Source organism: Esox lucius, chromosome 5 (genome assembly GCF_011004845.1).
Source record: "Esox lucius isolate fEsoLuc1 chromosome 5, fEsoLuc1.pri, whole genome shotgun sequence".
Lineage (NCBI taxonomy): Eukaryota > Metazoa > Chordata > Actinopteri > Esociformes > Esocidae > Esox > Esox lucius.
In genome coordinates this window covers 21400989-21422643 of record NC_047573.1, presented here as the reverse complement: position 1 = coordinate 21422643, position 21655 = coordinate 21400989, and the positions used below count along the sequence as shown (strand labels likewise).

Genomic DNA, 21655 nt, shown 5'->3' with positions numbered 1-21655 from the left:
AGCACTCAATACTTAGTTGGGGCTCCTTTTGCCTGAATTACTGCAGCAATGCGGTGTGGCATGGAGTCGATCAGTCTGTGGCACTACTCAGGTGTTATGAGAGCCCAGGTTGCTCTGATAGTGGCCTTCAGCTGTTCTGCATTGTTGGGTCTGGCGTATCACGTCTTCCTCTTCATACCCCATAGATTTTCTACCACTCAGCAGCAGTCCAGTCCTTTTTGTCTTTAGCCCAGGCAAGACGCTTCTGACGCTGTGTCTTGTTCAAGAGTGGCTTGACACAAGGAATGCAACAGCTGAAACCCATGTCTTGCATACATCTGTGCGTGTTGGTTCTTGAAGCCCTGACTCCAGCTGCAGTCCACTCTTTGTGAAACTCCCCCACATTTTTGAATGGGTTTTGTTTCACAATCCTCTCCAGGGTGCGGTTATCCCTATTGCTTGTACACTTTTGTCTATCACATCTTTTCCTCCCCTTCGCTTCTCTATTAATGTGCTTGGACACAAAGCTCTGTGAACAGCCAGCCTCTTTAGCTATGACCTTTTGTGTCTTGCCCTCCTTGTGCAAGGTGTCAATGGTCCTCTTTTGGACAGCTATCAAGTCAGCAGTCTTCCCCATGATTGTGTTGCCTACAGAACTAGACTGAGAGACCATTTAAAGGCTTTGCAGGTGTTTTGAGTTAATTAGCTAATTAGGGTGTGGCACTAGTCGTCTTCATTATTGAACCTTTTCACAATATTCTAATTTTCTGAGATACTGAATTTGGGGTTTTCATTAGTTGTCAGTTAAAATCATCAAAATTAAAAGAAATAAACACTTGAAATATATCAGTCTGTGTGGAATGAATGTATACATTATACAAGTTTCACTTTTTGAATGGAATTACTGAAATAAACTTTTTGATGATAATCAAATTTTATGACCAGCACCTGTAGATGGTGACGAGTGTCAGTGTGTCCATGCTTATCTATTAAGGTTTTTGTCATAGAATGGATCCCTAAAAAGTTGTCTTTCCGCTTCGTTGTGGCCTTCAGTGGTGTTGAGCTCATTGCTGTATGCGTATGGCCCTGTATGCACATTGATTCTTAGCTTGGTTGCTTTCCTAATTTAGGTTTGTAAATGTGACAGTGGTAATTTTACATGTGTGTGAGAGAGAATGAGAGCAATTACACAAGAAGGTCTCTCTCTCTCTCCAGTATGTGTACTACAACACCTGGTAGAAGCAAGCCCCTCTGTCTTTAAAAGTATTTTGTGTAGCCACGCTGTTTGTTGATGTGTTAAATAAACACATCAGTAGCAAGATTGAGTTTTGTAGCTTTACTGGGATGTATCCTATATTTTGAAATGGTTTGTGCCCCACCATTTTTTTTACATATAAAAACGCCACTGATTACACCTATATGTATGGCCCACTGTTTCCCCAGTGCCTTGGTGGCTATTATTTCCATGTCACCGTGCAGTGAGTACAGGAATTGTGTGTGTCTATTGTTATCATTCTGGCTTCGTTCGCGTGTTCTGTTTTCGAGGCTTTACACCTCACTTTATATTGGGCTTGCCCAGTCAGTTATTTTGACATGCTTTGAGTTGGAAAATAAAAACCCTTACCGTATTTCATGTGACTGTCTCCACTCCCTACAACGCTGACAATACTGTATCCTCATCCTTTCATGTTGTTAAATAAACAAGTTATACTTCATTAAAATACGGTATTGCTTTGTTATATAAAAAAACAAAAACTCGACATACATAACCAGAAAATTGACAGATTGTGTTTGAATTATGACAAAACAAAAAATGGAGAGGTGGAGCAGAGAGTAACCTTTGCTTGAGAGCGATGGGTGGGATTTCCATCAACTCTCCGCTCACATACTCTGGCAGGTATCACTTAATATTATATTTCTTACGATCTTCAAAAATGAACTACGTTTGTATTAAACATGTGCCTTGCATAAACGTGTGTGTTTGTATTCAGTGTATGATTGTCAAACCTCAGATGGACAAACTTTTGACACCGCCTACATTGATCCTCTGCCGGAACTGCAACATTGCAGTCAGGGGTAGTTGGGCATTCAGTTAACGCGGCCCTAGCTACACCTATTTGTCTTCTATGCCTCTTGAATGTAATCTTAAAGTAATTCAACGTAATCAGATTACGTTACTGAGTTTGAGTCATCAAAAATTTACGTTACTGATTACAAATGTGTAATTGTAACTGAAACCTACCCAAACCGGGTTATAGAATTGCTTTGTAATTATTACTTTCAGTTATGTGATTTAAAAAAAAAATCTAAATCAAAGTTAGCAGTTAGTTTGGAATTTTTCTTCAATCATAGCTTAGAAACAGAGTTTTTAAAACCCATATCCCACCTCAAAGGTGAATTCATAGTAGATAACTAAAACACAGGTTATATTGCTCGGCTAATTTTATTGTAGACATAGGCCTGCTCTGTTTATACCAGCCAAAATCTGAGAAATTAAACTAGCGCTTCATCGGTCACTAATCTGGTTATGTGCGCCCACCTTTGAGCACATAATGATCACATACACAACAACTTGAGGTGTGCAACTCTTATTTGGGTTCAAATAACAATGATTTTCTATTTTATTTGAATGTTTTAAAATCAAACTTGCAACGTGTCATAATTATTTCGCGCACCTATTATTTTTAAATTGAAGTAGCCTAATCCAAGACGTAGGGTAGTAGGGTACCTAGCCCCCTGGGTTAACTTGCCCACAATAAAGAATCAAGTAGTAAAGCCTTAAGATAAAGTATTCAACATTTTCTCTTGTTTAGAGACAATTTTGAATACTTTTTAAATAAAGTATTAATATGTTGGATAAGTGTGTTGGGGGTAACTGGCCCCCTTCTTAAAGGGGTAACTGGCACCCAAAGGATAATTACCCCCTTTATGGTTATGCATGTCATTTGTACAATCTCGAGCTTAGTTTGTGCTTGTATTATTCATTACAAAAAAAGTATGCATAAAATAAGTTAAATGGATTTTAATACAGGTGTTAAACCCTGGGCCAGTTTCCCCATGGGAGACCAGTTACCCCAGTACAAATAGTTTTTCTTCTAAAAACAACATTTCATCAAATATTTTTTTTTAAGTATAAATTGCATCCATTTGGTTACCTTATAGTTTATTCGCCTAAGCCTAATCAGCAGAGGCGTCACTAAGATCACAATACATTCGGGGCTTAGCCCACCTTCCCGCCCCGACCGGGACAGAAAGTACAAGGTTTTGAATGTACATGCGGAAAATGTTGATGTACATGCTAGCGGCCTACATGTCTACATTGTCATAATGCGCGATCGGAATTATAGATTAATAGATCAGTGCCTATTTTTATATTCTATATTTTTTTGGTCCGTGAGATCCGGGCTTCTCATAAAAGATGAGTAGTGGCGAACCACGCCACTGCTAATCAGCATCCACATCATTTACATTTTTGTGTCCGCAAGTAAACAGTGTTCTTACCCCATATTTTATTTCAATGTATCTGTAATCCGATGACTATCTATTTTATCTGGTAAGATTGCTAATGACAGTTACTGTAACCCGTTACTTCCCAACTCTGCCAGTAAGTTCAACCCCATTTGTGACTAACCCTGTTAAGCTTTTCATCTAGCTAATTATTAGAATCAGGTGTGCTAAATTTGAGTTGGAGTGAACTTAGAGGACAGTAGATCCACTGGAACAGAGGATTGCAGCCCTAAACTAATACTATACCGGTCTCGTTCGGTAAGGGAAGAGGAGGAAATAAGTGGCAGGATTCTGCTTGTGCCCCTTTAAATGGAGAAAGTCGATCCGAGGGTGGCGCTGTCTTTCTATCTAAAGCAGGGCTGGTCTACTGACCAATGTCAGTGTATGGATTGGCCAATCGTTACTTTACCTTTAATAGGCGGACCGACCAAGCCAACCAGCGAACGTTCTGGGCGTAGGATTTTGGGAAACGCAGGCCATGGTTCGGATGCGGTTGGATGACGTTTTGGTTTTTTTGGAAGTCACGTACAGTACCCTGCGGATTGTATCACAATACAGGAAATGCCTAAGACTGACAAAGGGGCTTTCGAATTTCAGTTTTACATAGACGTAAAATCTAGAACTGATTATAATGGCCTTGTTGGTGAACAATCTTTTATTGCAGATGTTGGCATTAACTCCGTATGTTCTCGCTTACGGTAAGTTTTTCTCTACTTAACATTTTACTAGGATTGTTTATTGCTGTAGCTATATACGCTATTATATTCCTTAATTATTTACAAACATAATTACTGTTTAAATCCACGTATAGTTCTTTATTAATCGACTGGTAGTGCATGCGTCTGCAGTGTTGTGCGCGGTGGTGCTGCAGAATACTGTTTTTTGGTGATACTATCGTTTTTCGGCCTAAAATGTATGACTAGACTATTTCTAGTTGCATGTTTGTCTAGAGCTGGGTATGGCCTCCAGACCCTGTAGCAACACTGCCAGTCTACTGTATGAACCGCTGTGCAAAGGATGTGCTCTGTGTAAATACTAATTGTGGTGAACGTACGGAAAGTCCGCAACTTTTTCTAAGTTCGGTTGGTTTGGTTCACGGCAGGCGAGAACTCAGTCTTAAGATAATGGACTGAATGCGTTTGGTCTATTGCTCGTGTAATCTCCATTTTAGTTATTGGATACTCATTTGTAGACCCCCTTATGCGCTTTAAAAAATAAATCCTACTTAGGCAAATTATCTTGGATCGGCCAAACCACGTTTATCGTCAATAGGCAGCTTAATGATCGACTCAACTTCATCTAGCAGCCGTGAGTTTTAATGTGGCCCTCGCTCTCTACGTGTTAAAAATCACTGCAAACATCTACACATGGATTGCAATGATTAGGATACATAAAATGTGTGTGTGTGGGGGGGTCAGGTCTAAGCCTCTTTTTGGGTGTCTGGGCATACTCCCCAAAACATATTTTCATCATGTATTTGTACAGTAACAATGGGTGTAAAAATATCAAAATAAGGTTATTTTTGGTCAAGGTTGGCTAAAAGTATACCTGTCTCAGTTTGTGTAAGACACTGATCTAATATGACTTAAATGCTAACCGAATAACGAAATTAAAGTCCACTTTCATCCATCAAACACCAACAAAAGGCACAAAAACGGCTGTACTATGTAGCCAAAATACCTTTGTCAACTATAGTTTAAAGTAAATGATACAGTACATATCCTGTTTCTAAACAAGACTTCTCGGAATCATTTCAAAACAGATAAAATCAATGAAGTCATTACATTTTTTTTATCATAGTTTAAAAAAGAAACATTTAATAACCGGATCTTCCTTCCTCTGTACATAATACATTGCAATACGTTAACTTCAAACCCAAACAAATATGAATCTGCGAAACACGTACAGTTTTGCAACATGGGTTCTGTTGAAACCGAAGAGTTGAACATAACTAATCTCGAACCCCCAATCGGCTTATCCAACAGCAATTTTGAAAAACATCTTATTTTATAGAGTAATCATTTGATCAAGTAATCAATGTTTATGATGATGATTAGTGACATACAAATGTTAGCCAGCATGCCATTAATGATAATTTCCTATTTTCAGTAGTTGGTTAGTGATGTAGCTAACGACCCCCTATTATCTGCCACCGTCCCCACCTTACTATTTTGTTGAATTACATTATAATTGCATTTTATCTGTATTACAAATGACAGACTGTAATCTTATCTGAAGTGTCTACTAGAAAGTTGTAACTGGCTTTCTTGTGTTCCGGTAAAGGGGAAAAAAGACTGATCACTTTGATATTACATGACGTCTGATCTGTCACGCAAATCGAATTTCACGAATTGCAACTTGTCTAAATCATTTCCATACGTGATATTTTTAAGATATTTCTATAAAAATGGTGGTGGACTAGCTGATAGGTTATATTGATTAGCAAAACCCTACCGTTGCTTTCCAGTGCATTTACATTTTGAACTTGAGAGGATTTACTTCTCCGACCACTAGAAACGTCCAAAAATTGGGGGTGGCGGATTCTAGGGAGACGTTAGCTACTATTTACGAAAGAGAGTTCGCTTCAGATGGGCGAGTTACGTTCAAAGCATCTAACTAAACCAAACATGCTGCCATATGAACACGATTCTATACAATTTTATATTCAGTTTGTAAGATGTTTAGATGCGATGAAACGGTTAACGAAAAAAGAAATCACAGAAAATATATTGACTTATATATTTATTGAGGTGGGGCTGAATAATATTTTAGGGAGGCTAAAGCCCCCCTAAAGTGGGGAGTGGTCTCTGTCAGTGAATTCATCATAGCAATACTGTAGAACTATGTCTCATGTTACCATATTGAAATAAAGATACCAAAATTAAAATGCAGGCTAATGGTTATTAAACATAAAACCAAGAATGACATACTGACTAGTGAAGATATGTTCGGCTAATTTTCAGCCACTTACATGCCTGGCAGCTCATAAAGAAACGTGCATTCATCTTTTGATGGTCCAGAAATGTGTGCAATTATAGCACCTACCACACTGGGTGGTCTATATAGCCATGAAGTCGGCTTTGTTTTCATTTGTAGTTGGCAAATGAGGAAACCGAAGTATTTGACGGACGATATGGGGTCTGGAGAGGACATTATTATTTGATGTAATATTCTACTGACAGATGACTGAGATATGTAGTTCGTCTGCGCTGCATAGCTGCATTTTCCTTGAGATTAAGTAGCGTAGATTTGTCACAACCTTAATCTCCGATGTGATTGGGTTGTTTCTGTTTTATGGTGAAGTGACAGCATCCCTGACTAGCTCTACTATGATCATAATACCCTCGCGATTAAGGCGATACCTTGTTAAAAGCATCAAAAGCAGCAGTTCTCCAGAGATTTGAAGTGGCAAGAGCAAGGAGGCGTGCACAGGGGTATAGGAAAATGTTATTACCCAAAATTAGGATATGGGAGAAATGTTATGATTAAGGGTATTTTAAGGACCACTTAGCCCATTATGTTATCAGTGGACATATTCCAATTTATGCCTTCCTTTAGTCAGACCTATACGACTAATGCATTACATGTGGTCTAGGACAGACAGAGACAGACAGACAGACAGGCACAGAGAGAGAGAGAGACACAGACAGACAGAGACAGATAGACAGACAGGCAGACAAACTGAATAGCAGCAACAAATAGTATTCAAATGACATAAGGCACATAGAGTATATGTTATAAGATATATACACTGATGAGCCAAAACATAAACACTTGCCTAATATGCTGTTGGTCCACCGCGTGCCTCCAAAACAGCGCCGACTCACCGAGGCATGGACCCAATTACACCCATGAAGATGCCCTGTGGTATCTGGCACCAAGACATTAGCAGCAGATCCTTCAAGTCCTGTAAGTTGCAAGGTGGAGTCTCTGTGGATTGGATTTATTAGTCCTGCACATCCCACAGATGCTCAATCAGATTAGGATTTGGGGAATTTGGAGGCCAGGGCAACACTTTGAGCATATTCACGTATTCCTAATTATCCTGCTGAAAGAGGTCACTGGCATCAGGGAATATCACTGTCATGAAAGGGTGTACCTGGACTGCAACAGTGTTTAGGTAGGTGACATGAGTGACGTCCAATATCTTTCCGGTTTCCCTGACAAATAAATAAACTTCAATTAATGCTGCACACGGCTGCTAGAATCCTAACTCGAACAAAAAAAGTTGAACCCATTACTTCTGTACTAGCGTCCTTACACTGGCTGCCTGTTAGGGTTAGGGCTGATTTTAAGGTGTTATTGTTAACCTATAAATCAATACATGGATTTGCTCCTACTTACCTTGCTGAAGTATTTGATACATCAGAAAATCAGAACTTAATCAGAAAATCATCTGTACCAAATGGAGAACATGGTCCACTCAGACTCAATATCTCCAGCCTCCTTCGGGATCCAGTCGAAGTTCTGCCGGAGGTGGGAGTTAAAGATCTCTCTGACAAGAGACTCGGCCAGACGTTCCCAGCAGACCCTTACAGTACGCTTGGGCCTGCCGAGTCTGTCCAGCTTCCTCCCCTGCCATCGGATCCAACTCACCACCAGGTGGTGATCAGTTGACAGCTCCGCCCCTCTCTTCACCTGAGTGTCCAAGACATACGGCCGCAGGTCAGATGAAACGACAACAAAGTCGTACAGAAACCTTTGTTTGCAATTACAGAGATCATACGTATCCTGTAGTTTTTGACCAGGTTTGCACACACTGCAGCAGGGATTTTGGCCCACTCCTCCATACAGACCTTCTCCAGATCCTTCAGGTTTCAGGGCTGTCGCTGGGCAATACAGACTCCGCTCCCTCCAAAGATTTTCTATTGGGTTCAGGTCTGGAGACTGGCTAAGCCACTCCAGGACCTTGAGATGCTTCTTACAGAGCCACTTCTTAGTTGCCCTGGCTGTGTGTTTCAAGTCGTTGTCATGCTGGAAGACCCAGCAACGACCCATCTTCAATCCTCTTACTGAGGGAAGGAGGTTGTTGGATCTCGCAATACATGGCCCCATCCATCCTCCCCTCAATATGGTGCAGTTGTCCTGTCCCCTTTGCAGAAAAGCAATTCTGTTTCCACCTCCATGCTTCACGGTTGGGATGGTGTTCTTGGGGTTGTACTCATCCTCCTTCTTCCTCCAAACATGGCGAGTGGAGTTTAGACCAAAAAGCTTGATTTGTGTCTCATCAGACCACATGACCTTCTCCCATTCCTTCTCTGGATCATTCAGATAGTCATTGGCAAACTTCAGACAGGCGTGGACATGCGCTGGGTTGAGCAGGGGGACCTTGCATGCTCTGTAGGATTTTAATCCATGACGGCGTAGTGTGTTACTAATGGTTTTCTTTAAGACTGTGGTCCCAGCTCTCTTCAGGTCATTGACCAGGTCCTGCCGTGTAGTTCTGGGCTGATCCCTCACCTTCCTCATGATCATTGATGCCACACGAGGTGAGATCTTGAATGGAGCCCCGACCGTGGGAGATTGACCGTCATCTTGAACTTCTTCCATTTTCTAATAATTGCGCCAAGAGTCGTTGCCTTCTCACCAAGCTGCTTGCCTATTGTCCTGTAGCCCAACCTTGTGCAGGTCTACAATTTTATTTCTGATGTACTTACACAGCTCTCTGGTCTAGGCCATTGTGGAGAGGTTGGTGTCTGTTTGAGTGTGTGGACAGGTGCCTTTTATACAGGTAACAAGTTCAATCAGGTGCAGTTAATACAGATAATGAGTGGAGAACAGGAGGGCTTCTTAAAGAAAAACTAACAGGTCTGTGAGAGACAGAATTCTTACTGATTGGTAAGTGATCAAATACTCATGTCATGCAATAAAAGGAAAATTAATATTTTACAAATCATACGAACCATGTGATTTTCTGGATTTTTGTTTTAGATTCCGTCTCTCACAGTTGAAGTGTACCTATGATAAAAATTACAGACCACTATATGGTTTGTAAGTAGGAAAACCTGCAAAATCGGCAGTGTATCAAATACTTGTTCTCCCCACTGTTGGTGTACAGAGGCCCATTATCGGCAACCATCACTCCTGTGTTCCAATGGCATGTTGTGTTTGGTAATCAGACAATGAACTGATCTAAAGAAGGCCAGTTTGTTGGCTTCTTTCTTTTTCCTTGTTAAGATCATTGAACTGCTTCTATGTATGTGTGCTATATAAATAAACTTGTTTGCTTCTTTTATCAGCACAACAGTTTTCAACGGTGCTAACAATTGCAGAAGGGTTTTCTAATGATAGATAAACTTGGATTAGCAAACACAACGTGTTCATTGGAACCACAGATAATGCATTAGTTGTTTCAAACATTGGAGTGATGTTTGCTAAGAATGGGCCTCGGTACGCCTATGTAGATATTCCATTGAAAATCAGGAGTTTCCAGCTACAATAGTCATTTACAACACTTACAATGTCTACACTGTATTTCTGATCAATTTGTTATTTTAATGGACCCTTTATTTTGCTTTCCAAAACAAAGACATTTCTTGGTGACCCCAACATTTTGAATGGTAGTGTTCAAAACAAATTACTATTATATAATATATAATTCTGCCAGATATATTTCAGTTAATTTGTAGGTAAACAAATTTTAGCCTTATTAAGATGTTGTATCCAAAATGCCAGAAGACTGTTAGGCCTAGCATATTTCCTTGCCTTACCCAAATATTTACATTTTCACCAACTCTAACTACAGCAGTCTGCCTTAAGCAATGTTCAGGAATGGTGTCATGCTCGCAAACAATGGTTGGCAGCAAGCCTATTCACCGTTTGGCAAAATGTGGGCTGACTCCTTTTTATTGTCCCAGTATAAAGGTCCACCCCAAAGACATTGAAATGGTTCTCAAGTGCACATCCTTTTGTGTCCGCCCATCTCTGGCAACCAATCCTAGACTCAAGTCCCCAGTCTGTGGAGTGAAATATTGAGCGTGCCATGCACACCTAGGCCTTAATACAACCACATATTAACATCACTGTATCTTTCCTGTTACTTAACTGTCTGAAACCGGGATATGTTAACTCATTATGTGTAACCTTGTTTCAAAGTTGCCGAAACAAAGTTCAGCCATAGACGTTCAAAGGAATGTTGTACGTGCTCTCCTATTCTTTTGGTTTTCAAATATACAGGACGTCCTTCCATTATCAGCCGGAGCTCAAATAATTATACTTCAACCAACCTATGAAAGCGGTTGCTCAGACACATCACCCCTCTTTCAAACTGTCTAACAGATATTTCCTTCTCTGTCCATGAAACCGCAATGGGTTTTGGCTTTTTGTTTAACTATGAAAGCAAGTTGTTTTCCTGTTCCTTCAACCTCGGTGGGAGCCTCACTGTAGATTTCACACTTGCACCACAGAGAAAAAAAGTGTCAGTATATACTGTAGATCATTGTGTGGTCTGATACCACTCCCTGTGGTCTGACACATGCCTAACTTCATTTGTAGTGTCATTTTTCTGAACCCTCAGTGGTATTTAGGTAGTGGTCCAGTCAAATGTGTTGTGTTCCACAGAACTGACAACAGCATGGTGTTTCCTAACACTTAAGTAACGATGTTGTGAAACAAAATACGGAAGCATGTTTCCTTAGAGCGGCACAGAAAGTCTGTGAATTATTTGTTCATTATTTGTAATACTATTTGTACTACACAATACTTTAAGGCCCATTGAAACTTCAGCAATTATTCTTTGAAACATTTAATTTTTTAAATAATATAGAGTATCTAATTTTTTAATAGATACTTTTCCCTGACAATGGGACAGTTTCCTTTTGACTGTACAAAAGCAGTATCAAATCCAAATCCTAGTCAATTATTGAGACATACTAGCATACGTGAATATGCGTACTTAGTAGCAAACTTAGTCATTTTAAAAAACCTGGACTGCTATGATAAACCATTATTTATTGGCATGGGAATTTCTATACCACAATAATTGATTTCTACAAGAATATGCTACTTGTAAGCACAGTATTTATTGCTTCTTGAAATAGATTTGATCTCGTGCTCACACATCAATTTCACTTCCCATCACAGTGCAAGTGAAACCTCACACCCTGAGAATTGCCATGTTTTCTCAGAGCTGAACATGTAGTCTCACTGCCACTTCCTGTGTTGAGGGCAACACCAGCAGGCTCTGTGATAACATGCAGAGTTTAAGTGATTTGACTGTGGTTGTCACTTATGTTACACATACAGCTTTTGTATATGGACTGTCGGCTTAGATTTATTGGAGAAAGCCTACATATAGACTGTTTTTGTCACCGCAATGATAGTAGATAACGATATTTTACATAGTGTTGTGACCTGTGAGATTCTGATCACATTTCTGTTACATTTGGAAATAAATAGCCTTCAGTTTGTCTCGTAGTTATTGACATAGGCCTCCATTATCTGTATATTGTTGAGATGAAGGCCATTGCAAATGTATCAGTGGCTTTCATGTGAAATGGTATTAAAAGCGGAAAAGCTAAATGTCGGCCGAATTGATAGAGGAAGAAAACAATTGTGCATTTTCCTGTTCACGCTGTATGGTCTGCAGGCTGTTTTGTTGATGGACCGGTCAGGAAGCTCAACCGACTAGGAGTCATCATAATGTGTGCGTATGAGAACCTGCCAACAAAAGACAGGCAATTTTATGAAGAACTATTCCAAATGAAACTGTATTTAAGTAAGCTTGTCTGTTAGTGTCCATTGATGGCCTGAAAGCCATTAAAACGTGTTCAAACAAAAAGTTTTTTCTCTTATCAAAATAAACTTTAAAAGAAGGACCGTGGCCCTTAGTGCATTAAGACGTTTCCATTGATGGCTCAATTTAACCAAGAGGTTTTTAGTTTTTACAATAACACAAATGGTCATTAAAGTAGTTGTGTCACTATACTGTTCATTTTAACTCTACATTGCTTTCAGTGAATCTGTTTATTTGGATTTGATACATACTTGTATCATCTAAAAGGAAAACTGAAATTGTAAGTCACAAGTGTATCTCTTGGTTGATGGGTTTATGGATCCCGTGACACTAAGTCTCCCTCAGAGTTTTGTCTTCATATGACTCAGGAGGGATTTCAGAGCAGGTTGGGAGGGGCTGGGTTGTACATGTTATTAACTCATGTTCAGGTGCCCTCTAGTGGATTTGTTAAAGAAAACCTAATCATCAAGAAATACTGATGTACAGGTACTACTGTAGCACATTATTAATAAAAGGAATAATATGGCAAATGTAATCCTGTGTTTGCTAAGCTTTATCATTCATTTCTATCCTATAGTTCCTCCTCCTGTCAACGTTAGTGCCGTCTGCCACAATTTTCATAACGTCATCTATTGGAACTACAGTGAACCATCCCTCCGGCCGCAGTTCAATGTTACGATTGCAACGCTGTATTCAAAGTAAGTCCTGCAACATCTTGGCGGTTCATCTCTTATAGAACTTCCACCAAACATGTTATCCAGTACAGTGTGTCAGTAGATAATGAATGGAACATGATCGTTGCTGCAATATCCCTGTTTAAGTTATATGGAAATGTACGAATATGCACTTTTTCCATTTTTAACAATCAACATAATGTCTTGTCTTTTTAAATGAGCATTTAGCATGTGTCCCTCTCTGTCACCTAGATTTCAACCCACTGAATACCAAAATGTTTCACCGTCACTTTAAATTAATCTTTGTTGCTTTAAAAACTGCATTTCTGAAGAAGTCTGTCTGGTCTTATAGTGTAAAAGGAGGTTTTTTGATGGTGGAAAAAATCAAGTCAGATTTGTCATAGCAATTTTCGGAGGGCAGATTAATATTTTTTCTTCAAAGCTTCCATTCATTTGGATACAACAATTTATTTGGAAACCCCTAAAACCAGAGCCTGCTGGTTTTGTATTCTACCTCATTAATGGCACACACCTGGGTTTCCAGGTCTAAACAAGTTGATTTAGAGGGTTGCAATGAAAAAATGGTGTGGAACTGACTTTGAGGGCCAGCTTTGAATACCATTGGTATACAACAACCTTGTCTGCCCACACTCCCAAGGGCACCAGTTTTATTTTTCTGTTTAATAGGCACTTCCTATAGCCAATCAAAGTTAACCTCTGTGCTCTTAATGAAAAGTGTAGAAAAACTGTTCAATAGGCCATTATTTTTTGTGTAATAACTAAACTAACATTTCAGTCCAAATCAGTTAGTTGCCAATAATGCACACCTATTGTTTTTCCCCCAGGGATTCCATTGTTTGTTCAAACACTTCTTTATACCACTGTGATGTTTCCTCGTTTACCAAAGAGATTTCCAATGGCTATCGGATCATAGTGACTGCTGCTGTTGGGCCACATACAAATTCTTCAGATATTTTGTTAAGCTACGATGAAACCATGGACTCGGATGTAGAGTGTGAGTTCTCACAATGAGTTAACCAAAAGGCAAATTGGGTGGCGCTCACTTTATTGGGATAGTATCTTGAAAGGGTTTGTAAATACACTGGATTACGTGGAATATATAGCTCTGGAAAATATTAAGAGACCACTGCAAAATGATCAGTTTCTCTGGTTTTACTATTCATAGGTGTGTGTTTGAGTAAAATTTACATTTTTGTTTTATTCTATAAACTACTGACAACATTACTCCCAAATTCCAAATAAAAATATTCAATAACCAAAAAAAGTGATTGTTTTCAGACCTCAAATAATGCAAAGAAAATAAATTAGCAACAAAATACTAATGTTTTAACTTAGGAAGAGTTCACTATTTGGTGGATTAACCCTGATATTTAATCACAGCTTTCATGCATCTTGGCATATTCTCCACCAGTCTGTCACATTGCTGTTGGGTGACTTTATGCCACTCCTGGCACAAAAATTCAATTAGCTCGGCTTTGTTTGATGGCTTGTGACCATTCATCTTCCTCTTGATCAAATTCCAGAGGTTTTCAATGGGGTTCAGGTCTGGAGATTGGGCTGGCCATGACAGGGTCTTGATGTGGTGGTCCTACATCTGCTCCTAGATTGACCTGCCTATGTGGCATGGAGCATTGTCCTGCTGGAAAAACCAACTCTCAGAGTTGGGGTACATTGTCAGAGCAGAAGGAAGCAGGTGTTCTTCCAGGATAACCAGCACACAACGATTCCAGCCTTGCTGAAGCATCCCCAGATCATCACGATCCTCCACCAAATTACACAGTGGGTACGAGACACTGTGGCTTGTAGGCATCTCCAGGTCTCTGTCTAACCATTAGACGACCAGGTGTTGAGCAAATTTGACTCGTCAGAGATGACCATACTCCATTCCTCTATGTTCCAATCCTTGTGGCCTTTTGCAAACTTCAGCCTGGCTCTTCTTTGCTTTTTATTGATGAAGAACTTTTTTCTAGCTTTGCATGACTTCAGCCCTGCCCCTAGGAGCCTGTTTTGAATCGTCCTCGCTGTGCACTTCACCCCAGCTGCTGTTTGCCATTCTTTTTGTAGGTCACTTGATGTGATCCTACAGTTGTTGAGTGACATTCGAATGAGTTGATGGTCATCTCGGTCAGTGGACAGTCGTTTTCGCCCTCTGCCAGTCTCTAGCTTTGTTGTTCCCAAAGTCTGTTGCTTCACCTCATTTTACCATTAAGTAAAATGAGGTGTGCCTGTGTTGGAATTTAACAGAGACTGGAATGTAATGGCTACCATACATATAGAGATGATGATTTAAGAAAAATTTGGAGTGGTCTCTTAATATTTTCCAGAGCTGTGTATGTTTGTCTGAATAATAAGTGCAATCAGCATGCATTGTCTGACCTCAGATTGGAACAAAAGAGTAATTTGTGTGTCTTTTAGGCTGGTTGGATTTCCCACCTGTCAACATCTCCGTTGCATCCAAGGAAATGATCAAAGTTCAATTCCCTCACCCGTTGGACAAATACAAAAATGACATCCGGAAAGATGAAATGGAGAATCATGACCTGTTTAAGTACCAAATTGTCACGGATAACTTGGTAGGAACGGGCAGAAAATGTTGACTTATTACTTCAGTCATGGTTTCTTGAAAGCACTTTTGTACATTTTATTTTATGAAAATAAATATGTATTGGTTTATCATTTCTGTGTAGTACAGCCAAAATTTTAATGTGATTTTTTTTTTTTCTCAGACACTGCATAGCTTGGAGTGCTCTTACATAGATGACTATGAGTGTCTCTCTGAAATACCCATCGATGCAGCAATGGACAGGCACTGCATCAGAATAAACGGAAAGCTGAACTACGTTCAAGTGTCAGCTCAAGAGATGATATGTACTAAGGGGACACCTGATTTTGGTAAGACTTCTTGTATCAATGCCTGTAATGGTCTGGGAAACATTGTCTGTAATAAACCACTTGGCTGGATTGTTATAATATGATTGATTATCGTAAGATGCTATTAACCCACATTTTAAAATGCAGAGAAAATATATTACAATCAAAACCTCTTTATCTGAAAACAGATCAAAATACACGTTAGGCCAATGTAAATTCTCCTCCCAATAGCTACAGACCCATATCCCCGATCCCACTTTTAACCTTGACAATAACTTTTGAACCCTGGGGATCATAGCATAGGACAGGTGTTGTGAAACCTCTCAGTTTTGTTGTATCCCTGGACTATCTAACCTGAGGGAAGCGGATAAGGGCTTGATGATTAGCTGGCAAGTTGACTCAGGTGGGTTAACTCAGGAATACAGCTAATACATGGAATGGCTGGGAGTCCCCAGTAGAGGTTTGAGAACCACTGAGATAGGAGACTTGTGCATTAAAGGAACTTGCATTTTTTTAGTTGCTTAGGCGAAACCTATATTATAGGGTGTGGCGACTAATTGGACAAAACAAATATTGTTACGGATATTAGTCATTTGACAGGTACAATTACGGATAATTACATAAAATAATGATATCGTAATCGAAGAAAGTTATAGGAAGCTAGACGTTCTCATTTTCCTTACACTGTGAATTCTAAGCACTCAATTAGATAATTTGGCTATTAATAAAGACACGGATGTATGCTGAACCTGATGCTAGCCCTCACTTCTGTTGTTTTTCCAGTGAAGCTGTCGTTACAACACACACACACACTATTTTTATAAAACATTTATTTAATACATTGTCTACATATGTACATGTATATCTAAATGTATTTTGAATATATTTATGAATTGAAAACATTTTAAATTGTATTCAATGTATTAAATTTATATACATTTTCAAATATGCTTAACAAATGTTTATAACAAATATATTTAATATATTTTCTTCCCATAAGTGGACATTGAAAATGCACTTCTGGATTTTCAGAAGTTGTCTTAATTTGTCCCCTGCAGATCATGGCTACATTGCCCTCTACTGTATAATACCACTCATTGTAGCTGGGGTGATTGCACTCTTCATTTCCATGTGGCTGCGAAGGAAACTGAAAAGCAGCTTTTCCACCTTCCCGAGGTCTATGGTGTGTACACCCTTTCAATTATTTGGCCTTCACTGTAGCGAATTATGTCATAAAGCACATATATACTATATTGTAGTTTTGTAGAGAGAATTTCTGGAGAGCGCATGGTAGTTTTTTATAGTTTGGATAAATGACTTCTTCCAATCCCTGTTAAGACATTTGGTCCTGAATAGTGCTGCAGTACAGCCACTGCCTCACAGCACAGCAGCCTCATTGTGGCAATGCTCTAAATCTGCATCAGATGGACTTGCAAATAGGTGCAGCACTGTTCAGTGTTAGTGGGCTAGATGTCGGACATTGTTGCCTTGCATGGTGTACACTAGCGACTCCTTGTGGCATGTTGGGATGCTGCAAGCTTAGTCGTATGTGATAGAGCTGCAAGCTCACTGTGATAAGAAGTGCAAGTACCTTGCCGAGATATGCAATGGAGAATACAAGGCACAGCTATAATCACAAATTTGGACACCATGAAAATGGTGATAGTACAATAAAAAAAGATTTACCTGGAGATGGTTTAACTAACTGTTGCTTTCCTTCCCTCCTTCTATGGACTCCCAAGCTGTCCCATGGTTTGGGTAATTCCCTTCTGACCCCTCAGAGCGAAACCCTGAGTTACCTGCAGACAGATGACAGCTTCCTGCCAGAGGCCCCTGAGCCAAATGAAAACCACACTCCCACCTCGATACCACAGGAAGAGGAAGGTCGCTTCCCCATGGGAGTTACAGACAGTGAGGAGTACGGTGGGGATAAAATGTCATCCAATGAGGGGTCAGGCTCTTCACTGGGAGAAACGATTGGGTTGGAACAAGACACGGAAAAGGACTTGATGTCGGGCTATGATAGCTGTCATGTGCCGGTTACTATTGTGGAAGAGGAGATGAGTCCCGGGGACATGGTTACAGGATACAGAACCTGAAATCTGAATTTCAAGAAGAAAGACAGTCAGAATATGTTTTTGCACATGCTCTTGTTGGTTGCCCTCGAGCTCACCTCGATCTGTTTGGGGGAAATCGGGGTTTCAGTTCAGTCTTTGACTGGCCTGCTACCTTGATGTTACCAATCCTTTTCTCCGTTCCTCTATTTCAATATTGCCACCTTTGGTGGAGATTTATAGAATCATCAAAGGTGTGAGGATGCACGGATTGAATTTTAAAACCAAGTCTGCACTGCGGTGTTGCATTGTAGAAACTACTGTCAATAAATCCACTTGCAGATGTGGTCGAGAGCATTGGGCCCAAAGGTTGCTGGTTCAAAGGTAAAGGGTAAAACATTTATACATAAAAGAACAAAACAAATCCATTCTACAATTATGAACTTAAGCCAAATTGCTCTTGGAAGTTGTTATGGATAAAAACACTTAAATGACTTGTTGCCTAGATCCTGACATAAAAGGTTCTGGATCTATACTGAGGTTTGCAAGTGCAGAATTTGTTAAATTAGGTAGTTTGTCTCTAGGCAGTAGGGATTCAAGATGCGATAATTATTCTAAATTGAAGCGATAATGAAAAATAGAAAGCTATGTTGATAACCTAAGAACACTGTTGTTACATAGTAGTTTGGTAGTTGTAGGCATCATCTTACCCATCAACAAGCATCCAGAGTGGTAAGGGTCTTTCATTTCAGTAGTGTAAGGTAATTATTACAATTACTGCTTGATGTCTGTCATTAGTTGATACGTTTTAGTTTATCCTTCCAGCTTTAGTGGGCTTTGTATATTTGTCTTTGTAATCTTGTGCTGTATGCACAGTGTAAAAAAATATATAGTGATAGAAACATACTGTATTATATTGAGCATATATTCTGCACATTCTAAAAAAATGTTGCTGTCTGAACAGATCAATTCTAATTTTTAATTATATAGCAGCAAGTTCAACAGCAGCGTTTTGGGTAACGCATTACAAAGTATCATTTCAAAACGGATTTAGTAATTATTCACCACTGAATAAGGTCATGAAACATTAATGGATTATGCACATAATGGCAAAGAGATTTCAAATTGCAATGTGCCTAACATATTCTTTTTTGAGGAGCTATGCTTATCAGTGCAAAATATGAACTGGATGCTCAAATGATAAATGAAGAATATGCTCCTATACAAATACAATAGGCTACAATAAAGCCAATGTTCACATTAAATTCACAAAGTTGGTGAACCGTATTGACGAACTCATAATCCAAGAAACATTGCAAATATAATTTAACACTTTGCATTACAAAGTTCACTTGAATAACTGAAAATGTCACTTAAAGATTTCATACCACGCTCCATTTTCCAAAGGGTGCAAACTAGCATTCTACTTAGCTGTCCATTAGCCCCTTGCAGGTAGTTCACGAAAGACTTAACACGAGCATATACGTTCAAAATGTGATCCGAAACGAAGATATGCACATAAGCTTAAAGTAAAACAGTAAAAAAAAAAAAAAAAAGCTGTGTAGTACATGTGGTGTATGTTTTACGCAAGAGAGCAAAAATCTAGCTACCGTATAACAAGGTTTGCCGCGCGCTGAATTTTTCCCTTTTTGCAGCTTACCCCTGTTCCGTGTGATTTCAAAATAAAGATCTCTTAAACTATGGTCACTTACACATGGACTGTTGTGATTTGACCACTGGTACTGCAGACAAACTTGACTCAAGATCAAGAGGCCACGTGCTGGTTAAGTGCCACTCCCATTCATTTCCAATAACAAGCTGAGCTCTGCGTTCCTCGCTTGGTAAGGAGTGAACATTTCCGATTCAAGCTCTACAGTCGCTGTTCTGTGCCAAGGCCTTTAAAGTGATTAAAATGTATCAGTGCCTTGCTATTTGCCCTGTACCTAATCATCGAGTTTTCATTTTGCACCATCTTTTTTTAGTAGTTCTTATATTGCTTTATGAACTTTTTTATTAATCTAAAGGAATTATTTCAGCCCAAGTCACACATTCTGTAATATTTCATATTTTATCACATTTCTTTTGTTTGCATATTTGTTATTGTAGTTGCAATAAAAATGTCTGGAATTTGACCATTGTAATTACTACATTTACTTATTTACAAGAGCAAATAAAGGTGTTTTTGTGCATGAAGATAAGGCTGAATTCTATTTTTATATACACTCACCTAAAGGATTATAAGGAACACCATACTAATACTGTGTTTGACCCCCTTTCGCCTTCAGAACTGCCTTAATTCTACGTGGCATTGATTCAACAAGGTGCTGAAAGCATTCTTTAGAAATGTTGGCCCATATTGATAGGATAGCATCTTGCAGTTGATGGAGATTTGTGGGATGCACATCCAGGGCACGAAGCTCCCGTTCCACTATTGGGTTGAGATCTGGTGACTGTGGGGGCCATTTCAGTACAGTGAACTCATTGTCATGTTCAAGAAACCAATTTGAAATGATTTGAGCTTTGTGACATGGTGCATTATCTAGCTGGAAGTAGCCATCAGAGGATGGGTACATGGTGGTCATAGAGGGATGGACATGGTCAGAAACAATGCTCAGGTAGGCCGTGGCATTTAAACGATGCCCAATTGGCACTAAGGGGCCAAAAGTGTGCCAAGAAAACATCCCCCACACCATTACACCACCACCACCAGCCTGCACAGTGGTAACAAGGCATGATGGATCCATGTTCTCATTCTGTTTACGCCAAATTCTGACTCTACCATCTGAATGTCGCAACAGAAATCGAGACTCATCAGACCAGGCAAAATCCTTCTAGTCTTCAACTGTCAATTTTGGTGAGCTTGTGCAAATTGTAGCCTCTTTTTCCTATTTGTAGTGGAGATGAGTGGTACCCGGTGGGGTCTTCTGCTGTTGTAGCCCATCCGCCTCAAGGTTGTGCGTGTTGTGGCTTCACAAATGCTTTGCTGCATACCTCGGTTGTAACGAGTGGTTATTTTAGTCAAAGTTGCTCTTCTATCAGCTTGAATCAGTCGGCCCATTCTCCTCTGACCTCTAGCATCAACAAGGCATTTTCGCCCACAGGACTGCTGCATACTGGATGTTTTTCCCTTTTCACACCATTCTTTGTAAACCCTAGAAATGGTTGTGCGTGAAAATCCCAGTAACTGAGCAGATTGTGAAATATTCAGACCGCCCCGTCTGGCAACAACATCCATGCCACGCTCAAAATTGCTTGAATCACCTTTCTTTCCCATTCTGACATTCAGTTTGGAGTTCAGGAGATTGTCTTGACCAGGACCACACCCCTAAATGCATTGAAGCAACTGCCATGTGATTGGTTGATTAGATAATTGTATAAATGAGAAATTGAACAGGTGTTCCTAATAATCCTTTAGGTGAGTGCAATTCAAATGCTATTTCATGGAAATGCTATCATAAAAGGAAGAACATATTTCAAGAAAGCCAAGTAACAGGTAGAATTGAATGAATAGTGGTGCATACCTGAAAAAGGAAAAAAACTGTCTGCTGTTGAAATGCTACCTCACAAAGATTATATTAATACTAAATAAGGAAGAACTACCGGATGTCTGTTTGCTTTGTTTGACATTTTAATCAGTCACTACCTGTTCCTCTAAATAGCATGTGCCTCAGGAAGAGGCCATTTCCTTTAAATGGCATAAATTCCACTGCATTAATACTAGAATACTTATTTATAAGGTCAGTTTTTAACTTTTAAGAGAAATATGTGTATATATACCCTGCTTTTGGTAAATGACTTCAGGACCCTTGAGCTAA

General features: G+C 39.5%; 1 protein-coding gene across 1 annotated transcript; it reads left to right on the top strand.

The window, feature by feature from the left end:
• Positions 1 to 3995: 3995 nt before the first annotated feature.
• Positions 3996 to 20033, top strand: ifngr1l (interferon gamma receptor 1-like). The gene is given in 7 exon segments (NM_001360822.2): positions 3996 to 4184; positions 12798 to 12918; positions 13740 to 13909; positions 15331 to 15488; positions 15642 to 15807; positions 16845 to 16969; positions 17529 to 20033. Coding segments are annotated over 7 exon segments (1164 nt in total). The 5' UTR covers positions 3996 to 4117; the 3' UTR covers positions 17886 to 20033.
• The last annotated feature ends 1622 nt before the right edge of the window (positions 20034 to 21655 follow it).